The sequence below is a fragment of the Cherax quadricarinatus genome, chromosome 40, assembly GCF_038502225.1.
Source record: "Cherax quadricarinatus isolate ZL_2023a chromosome 40, ASM3850222v1, whole genome shotgun sequence".
In the NCBI taxonomy this organism is placed as follows: Eukaryota; Metazoa; Arthropoda; class Malacostraca; order Decapoda; family Parastacidae; genus Cherax; species Cherax quadricarinatus.
The window spans coordinates 16,721,829-16,731,003 of record NC_091331.1 but is presented as its reverse complement, the minus strand read 5'-3'; the positions used below and the strand labels follow the sequence as shown (position 1 = coordinate 16,731,003).

Genomic DNA, 9,175 nt, shown 5'->3' with positions numbered 1-9,175 from the left:
GAAGTTTGTGGTTATAGGAGGGTGGGGGCAGGAGGAAAGAGGAGTGATTGGTGGAATGATGAAGTAAAGGGTGTGATAAAAGAGAAAAAGGTAGCTTATGAGAGGTTTTTACAAACCAGAAGTGTTATAAGAAGAGCAGAGTATATGGAGAGTAAAAGAAAGGTGAAGAGAGTGGTGAGAGAGTGCAAAAGGAGAGCAGATGATAGAGTGGGAGAGGCACTGTCATGAAATTTTAATGAAAATAAGAAAAAATTTTGGAGTGAGTTAAACAAGTTAAGAAAGCCTAGGGAAAGTATGGATTTGTCAGTTAAAAACAGAGTAGGGGAGTTAGTAGATGGGGAGAGGGAGGTATCAGGTAGATGGCGAGAATATTTTGAGGAACTTTTAAATGTTGAGGAAAGGGAGGCGGTAATTTCATGCACTGGCCAGGGAGGTATACCATCTTTTAGGAGTGAAGAAGAGCAGAATGTAAGTGTGGTGGAGGTACATGAGGCATTACGTAGAATGAAAGGGGGTAAAGCAGCTGGAACTGATGGGATCATGACAGAAATGTTAAAAGCAGGGGGGGATATAGTGTTGGAGTGGTTGGTACTTTTGTTTAATAAATGTATGAAAGAGGGGAAGGTACCTAGGGATTGGCTGAGAGCATGTATAGTCCCTTTATATAAAGGGAAAGGGGACAAAAGAGATTGTAAAAATTATAGAGGAATAAGTTTACTGAGTATACCAGGAAAAGTATACGGTAGGGTTATAATTGAAAGAATTAGAGGTAAGACAGAATGTAGAATTGCAGATGAGCAAGGAGGCTTCAGAGTGGGTAGGGGATATGTAGATCAAGTGTTTACATTGAAGCATATATGTGAACAGTATTTAGATAAAGGTAGGTAAGTTTTTATTGCATTTATGGATTTAGAAAAGGCATATGATAGAGTGGATAGAGGAGCAATGTGGCTGATGTTGCAAGTATATGGAATAGGTGGTAAGTTACTAAATGCTGTAAAGAGCTTTTATGAGGATAGTGAGGCTCAGGTTAGGGTGTATAGAAGAGAGGGAGAATACTTCCCGGTAAAAGTAGGTCTTAGACAGGGATGTGTAATGTCACCATGGTTGTTTAATATATTTACAGATGGGGTTGTAAAAGAAGTAAATGCTAGGGTGTCCGGGAGAGGGGTGGGATTAAATTATGGGGAATCAAATTCAAAATGGGAATTGACACAGTTACTTTTTGCTGATGATACTGTGCTTATGGGAGATTCTAAAGAAAAATTGCAAAGGTTAGTGGATGTGTTTGAGAATGTGTGTAAAAGTAGAAAGTTGAAAGTGAACATAGAAAAGAGTAAGGTGATGAGGGCATCAAATGATTTAGATAAAGAAAAATTGGATATCAAATTGGGGAGGAGGAGTATGGAAGAAGTGAATGTTTTCAGATACTTGGGAGTTGACGTGTCGGCGGATGGATTTATGAAGGATGAGGTTAATCATAGAATTGATGAGGGAAAAAAGGTGAGTGGTGCGTTGAGGTATATGTGGAGTCAAAAAACGTTATCTATGGAGGCAAAGAAGGGAATGTATGAAAGTATAGTAGTACCAACACACTTATATGGATGTGAAACTTGGGTGGTAAATGCAGCAGCGAGGAGACGGTTGGAGGCAGTGGAGAAGTCCTGTCTAAGGGCAATGTGTGGTGTAAATATTATGCAGAAAATTCGGAGTGTAGAAATTAGGAGAAAGTGTGGAGTTAATAAAAGTATTAGTCAGAGGGCAGAAGAGGGGTTGTTGAGGTGGTTTGGTCATTTAGAAAGAATGGATCAAAGTAAAATGACATGGAAAGCATATAAATCTATAGGGGAAGGAAGGAGGGGTAGGGGTCGTCCTCGAAAGGGTTGGAAAGAGGGGGTAAAGGAGGTTTTGTGGGCGAGGGGCTTGGACTTCCAGCAAGCGTGCATGAGCGTGTTAGATAGGAGTGAATGGAGACGAATGATACTTGGGACCTGACGATCTGTTGGAGTGTGAGCAGGGTAATATTTAGTGAAGGGATTCAGGGAAACCGGTTATTTTCATATAGTCGGACTCGAGTCCTGGAAATGGGAAGTACAATGCCTGCACTTTAAAGGAGGGGTTTGGGATATTGGCAGTTTGGAGGGATATGTTGTGTATCTTTATGCGTATATGCTTCTAAACTGTTGTATTCTGAGCACCTCTGCAAAAGCAGTGGTAATGTGTGAGTGTGGTGAAAGTGTTGAATGATGATGAAAGTATTTTCTTTTTTGGGGATTTTCTTTCTTTTTTGGGTCACCCTGCCTCGGTGGGAGACGACCGACTTGTTGAAAAAAAAAAAGAATATATATATATATATATATATATTGGCAGTTTGGAGGGATATGTTGTGTATCTTTATATGTGTACGCTTCTAAACTGCTGTATTCTGAGCACCTCTGCAAAAGCAGTGATAATGTGCGAGTGTGGTGAAAGTGTTGAATGATGATGAAAATATTTTCTTTTTGGGGATTTTCTTTCTTTTTTGGGTCACCCTGCCTCGGTGGGAGACGGGCGACTTGTTGAAAAAAAAAAAAATATATATATATATATATTATATATATATTTTTTTTTTCAACAAGTCGTACATGCATGTGTAGTGTGACCTAAACGGAAGTAGAAGTAGCAAGATGTACCTGAAATCTTGCATGTTTGAGACAGAAAAAAAGACACCAGCAATGCTACCATCATGTAAAACAATTACAGGTAGTACGTCCCTGGGTGTTTGCTGTCTACCAACCTACTACTTAGGCATTACTTAATTGTTTAATAATAATAATACTCACCATCTTCCATCCGAACTGGCATTGCTGGTGTAAGTATTTCTAAGGCTTGTCGAACAACAGATCTTGCCTCCATTGCATGTGCTTTTAACAAGCTATGGAACACCTGCAAAACTATTCGTTTGTGTATAGCAAATTTGGCTATAATGTGTGACAGCAGCAGATGTCCATGATATTTTGTAGCTGGATCCACACAATTCTTGGAAAGTAAACAAGGCCATGCAAAAGTCATAAGCCTGCGAAGTTTCTGACCCTGCCTTTTGTTGCAAGCATCATGAATGTGTGCTGAGGCTTGTTCCACCAAAAGGCATGAAAGCTGAAGCAGAAGAATTCTTACTGCATCACTATAAACAAAAGGCTCTTCTGGATTGATAACTCGAGTAATAAAGACTGACACGACATTATCAAGGTAGTCTTGATCTGGTGCTGGAGGATAACCAATCAATTTCTCTCCATCACCAAATTCCAAGCTCACAGTTAAACAAGGAATGATTATATACTGCAAGATCCGTGCTTTCAGCTCTTGCGGCACTGAAACATCCTCAAAAACTTCAACAAACTGAAAGAAAGCTGATCTTTTCCATTCTACCGAATATGTTTGTGCAACTGTTTTCTCAAGAAAATCTCTTAAGAACTGAAAATCTGGAATGAACCGTCCTATGAATGCTCTTAAAAGCTGAAAGAGAAGCTTAATATCATCTGTATGATGCTTGAAGTACATAAGGAGAATAGATACCACCATTCGTGGTTCTTTCCAATGCATAAAATCTGTGCTTTCCGCAGTGTGATGTCTTTCCTGGAATTCATCAGATACCCATATATTCCTTAGGGCTACAACCAATTTAGTTTGTGATGCAAGCCATTTGTCATTGAAACGAGATAGTAAGAGAATGACACGCACACCTAAATACTGAAGCTGAGCCTTATCAGCAGCTGTTATGGGAGGCTGCTGCTGCTGTTGTGACTGCAGCCCTGCCATCTGTACAATTGTTGGGGTGGCCATCAAGACGCTTAATAATTTTTCAGTGCAAGTTTGTAAGTGTTGTCTAAAAGCAGCATTATCTTTGTGGCGCACCAGATATTCCAAATAACGTGTCCATTGTTGATCACGCGCATGAGGATCAGACAGAAAAAGTTCCACAGTTTCTGCAGGATATCGTAGAAGAAACTTCATCAATGGTTCTCGGAATGGACTACCTGCCTCTATTAGCAAGGCTCGTTCAGTTTGCAATACCAGTTTACATAAAACTTCAACAAATCGCGCAGAAGCTGCTGGAATTTGATGAAAAATTCCAACAATGTTTGCACAAAGCTTGAGATCATTGTTATCTTGCTTGTTTGCAGCAGTACTTTGCTTTCTAGTTACAATGGCCATTTCAATAAGGTTCTTCACATGTTGTGTAAGTTGTTCACACAGCTTTTCATTGAACGTGTAAGGGAATAGCTGAGTTAAGTACGATAAGCGGTGAATCACTGGAAGTGTGACACTTCTGTAGTGGCACAGTTGAGCCAGTAAAGGCCGCATTGCTGTATGCACCATCTCCATGTCTATCTGACATCCACTCTGAAACTTTTTTAGACACTCAAAGGCTGTCTCCTGAAGTTCTGGATGGGATGAATTATTCAAAGCCTTATATAATGTTGGAAAGATTTTCTCTCTTATCTGAGGTATGTAATGGCATGCAGCAAGAGCCTTAAGAGCAGATTTCCTTAATGGAACTAAATTAGCAATATTCTTATAACAAGATAATTTAGCCAAGAAAGAATCTTCTGTTTCAACCAACATGTGCAATTCTGTGAAGAAAAACTTGTGCTCATTCAAATTCAAGTCAAGTGTAAAAAGTCTTGGTTCAAGAGTAGTACAAAATGTATTGCCATCCATTAAACCAATTTGGACATTGGCTGGCTGTTGCCGTAGAGGATGCTTTTTAGGAGGAATCATGTCTGCCAAAACATCTTTGTGTGGCTGCATCACTTCTGTTACACCTTTGCCACTTAGCTTTGCCAAAACATGGAGAGACTGCATTGCTTGCTCTCTTACTGTTGTATTTGGAGAAGTAACCTGACGTACTAATTCGTGAGTCACATCGTGAAGTGATTTATTTTGAATTTGTCTCATTTCTTCTGTATTATTTTCACCCTCGAGTGCAGCACCACAAACTCTTAACATTCTCTCTAAATTATTTTTTGCCATATCTACAGCCCCACTGGATACTTCTCCTGTAAGATCCATCATGACAAATAATAATGCTCTTAAGAATGAGAATTGATGTTCTAATACCCATTTTAGGGCCATGCGTTCAAAAAGAAACTTTATTGCAATACAGCCTCCTAGCTTTGCATACCATGCCCGTTCATAACACAGACCACACATTTTCTCTACCAAATATTCCATGAGGGGAAGTTGGCAAGCTCGCTCTTTTGTACCCAAGATGTTGGTAGCTGCTTCCATAATGAGCACAAGGGCAAGATGGCCAGGCTTGCATAATTCTTTTTCTTCATGGCCCATAATAACAGCAAGAGCATCTATTAGAACTAATGGATCCATACCTTGCACCTTACTCCAGCGACCCATCATATTAAAGGGTCCTGCCTGCTGGGCAATAGCTACCATTGTATAATGTCTCACCAAAGACACCATTGTTGGCAAGACACTCTGGCGCAAGTCTTTAATTGCAGCTGCAACAAACATCGCAGTAACAGCCATTTGATGAACTTGACGAGCTTGATCATCAGTGCACTTATAATATGGCCCATGTACAGTCGAGATTTCACCATCTCTAAAGCTGGGATGTGTAAACAGTTTATTAACCAAGTGTTTCTCTTCATCCAACTGCATTGATCCAATAAGGAAACACCGAATCACCTCCCAGCATTGGCGACGGTACCAAGGTTCAGTGTTAGACGTCTTTAGTGCTGTGAAAGCCGTCTCTATGATTTTCTCAACTGGCAATGTAATTGGTGCTTTGTGCTCTGAAAACTGGATGATGACACAAGTGCTTGGAGTTTCTTGTTCATTATACTCCAATTTCTGAGGCTCAATCATCATTTTACGATTACCACCACCAAACTTGCCAAGAACTCTGAAAGCCACCTGAGCAATGGTGTCATTGGGATTCCTTAGTGTCTTCCATAATGCCTGCATAAGCTCTGCTCTGACAGGTTGTATGTGTTCATACAAAAAATCAGGCTGCAAATTGTCTACACAGAGTTCAAGTGTTCTCAGACCTTGTGAAATTAAAGTCTGAGAACCGTTAAGAGCTGACACCAATGGGTCCATGAGCATGGGCAAATAAGGCAGCAAGGAAGAGAGTCTGACTGGTACTGTGAGACACAGCTCTACAAAAAGATCTTTCATATGCTGTTTGTGAAGGCCACTTTGAAGGCTATTGAGACCTTGCAGTAATGTTGGTAACAAAGGTAGAAATTCTTGGTAAAGAAGATCATGACTTCCTCCACCTATAGATCGGAACAGAGCACGCAGTAATAGGAAATAGTTATATGGATCCTTGGCACTCATTGCTAACTCCATTGACCTGTTTACAATTTGGTGTAGGTGAGGTTTAAGCATCTGCTCATTTTCAGCTGCAAAAAGAGATACAGACCCAAAGACTAACTTAAACAACTTAAGATATAAGTGTGATCTGTCCATTGATGTGCCCATCTCTTCCATATGGCCCAATAAATATTCAACAAGTATTGTTGCAAATATTGGGGATGTTGTGGAGTTAGCAAGAAATGAGTTAGCAACAATTTGCAAAGCTGTATTATGATAAATCCGCTCCACCACATAATCTATAGTAGTTGAAAATATTTCTCTAAATGTGGATGGATTCATCATTATAAATACACCTGCAAAGTGCTCCAGAACCTCCTTTTCCTCCTTTGATCTAACAGTTTGTGGTGCTTGACCTTTCTGATTCGTTGACTGCTGGTTGCCCGGTGCATTTAGGGTGTAAATATCAAGTGCCTGCATTGCCCACTTAACCAATCTAATAAATACAAGCGTCTCTTTAGGATGGAATGATTTATTTAGTGTTAGTGCTGGGTCCACAGCTGATTTGCATGATGCACAACCCCAAGTTATTGTTTTGACACCACATACAAGTGTCTTAACAAGTGCTCTACAGTCTGAAACACTATAGTTAACAGTCACATTTGGAGGAAAACCAATCCTCTGGGTCTCTTTGTCTTTATTGTCACTCTCATTTACATTTATTCTAATGTCTTCTTTTCTATCTTCTGGAACTGAGGAAGCATTGCTGGATCCCATGACATTACTAATGTTACTGATATTTTGCGAAGCAGTTTGGAGGGAAATACTATTTAGCTGCTGTTGTTGCTTGTTTTTCAGATATGGTAACTGCAACTGGGCAATGGTCTTGAATTTATTGACAAATACATGAAGCATTCGAATAAGCAAATCTCTTCCAGCACCAGGTTCATTGAGGTTTGCATCACTACGAGTTCGTATACAATCTACTAGATTGAGCAAGAGTTTGCAAGACATTGTCTGAATGCTGGTGGGCAGTGTTTCATCATGAATATTTTTAGAAAACAGATGTACTGCACGAGTTAATGCTCCCATATCCAACTGCTGACGAACATGATGAACCAGGTCAGCAAGTGTTGAATAGGCCAAAGGTCTTAGCGTTTCATGTGCTGTCCATCCTCGTCCAAAAAGCAGGCTCTCATCAAATAATTTGTCAATATGAGGCACAAATCCTGTAAGAAGTTAAATATGCATTAATAAACAAAATTTTCAATTTCTAATTTTTACTACATTTTCTGTCTCCCACCAAGGTAGGGTAACCCAAAAAAGGAAACACGTGTGTCATCATTCATTTAATAGCTATCTTGCTGGATGTGTACAGACATCAAAATTTATGTAGAAAGGTCTTCCATTTCTCACTAGTCTCATCTTATCATTTATATCCTAATATAACACCATACTCTCCCCCATATTGGCACACCTGCCCACAAAAACCTTATAGACACATGTGCAACATCTGGGTATCTTTATTGTAGACGTTTCATCATCCAGTGGTTTTATCAATACAAATTCAAGGACATAATTGGAAGACAGAAGAACTATATACAAAAGATGAAGTAATCAGTCCCTCAGCCTTCAAGTTTGTGTGAAGAGCACCATAGTCATGAAGATGCTGGAGCACAGGCAAGAAGGCTGGCACTTATATACTGGCAACAGGTGGAAAGGGAATGGGTAGCAGACGAGGGCATAGTCATTGGTAGGCGGGATTCCCCAGTGGAAGTAGAGCATACCTGAGGCATGGGTTAGTGGAATAATGGCTCAGAGGACATAGTGAATAATGGTTCAGAGGGCATCTACATAACCTTCTTCACAGCTGCTACTCTGCTACTACTACCACCACCACTAACCCATGCCTCAGGTATGACCTACTTCCACTGGGGAATCCCGTCTACCAGTGACTATGCCCTTGTCTGCTACCCGTCCCCTTTCCACTTGTCGCCAGTATATAAATGCCAACCTTCTTGTCTCTGTGCTCCAGAATCTTCATGACTACGGTGCTCTTCACACCAACTCCAAGGCTGAGGGACGGATTACCTCATCTTTTGTATACAGTTCTTCTGTCTTCCAATTATGTAATTGAATTTGTATTGATAAAGCCATTGGATGGCAAAACGTCTACAATAAAGATACCCAGAAGTTTCACATGTGTCTAATTTTTCATCTTGTCTGTATTGTATAATATTCATATACAAAAACCTTACAATATTTTTCCATCTTGTATGGAAAAATAAAGGCTCAGTCACACCTAACCTAAACATTTGCTTGAAGACCAACAATGGCAGATCACAGGAAACATTAAAGCACTGAATTTTTTTTCACATACAGTATATACATCACTACCAGTACAGTGGACCCCCGCATAACGATCACCTCCGAATGCGACCAATTATGTAAGTGTATTTATGTAAGTGCGTTTGTACGTGTATGTTTGGGGGTCTGAAATGGACTAATCTACTTCACAATATTCCTTATGGGAACAAATTCGGTCAGTACTGGCACCTGAACATACTTCTGGAGTGAAAAAATATCGTTAACCGGGGGTCCACTGTATAAGGGCTAAAGTGCCATAATACTGCTTGAAACTCTATATGACATGATATATACCCCAGGTAAAATGAAAGGGGGTAAGGCAGCCGGGATTGATGGGATAAAGATAGAAATGTTAAAAGCAGGTGGGGATATAGTTTTGGAGTGGTTGGTGCAATTATTTAATAAATGTATGGAAGAGGGTAAGGTACCTAGGGATTGGCAGAGAGCATGCATAGTTCCTTTGTATAAAGGCAAAGGGGATAAAAGAGAGTGC

The 9,175-nt window shown here is 40.0% G+C and overlaps 1 protein-coding gene across 7 annotated transcripts in view; it reads right to left on the bottom strand.

Annotated features, from left to right (window-relative positions):
• The window catches only part of Nipped-A (Transcription-associated protein Nipped-A), a 362,660-nt gene that overhangs the window by 304,564 nt on the left and 48,921 nt on the right, over window positions 1-9,175 (bottom strand). For all 7 annotated transcript variants that reach the window (XM_070092733.1, XM_070092739.1, XM_070092738.1 and 4 more), the window contains exon 8: window positions 2,823-7,544. In XM_070092733.1, coding sequence (XP_069948834.1) covers window positions 2,823-7,544 — 4,722 coding nt within the window. The remainder of the gene's footprint in view (window positions 1-2,822; window positions 7,545-9,175) is intronic.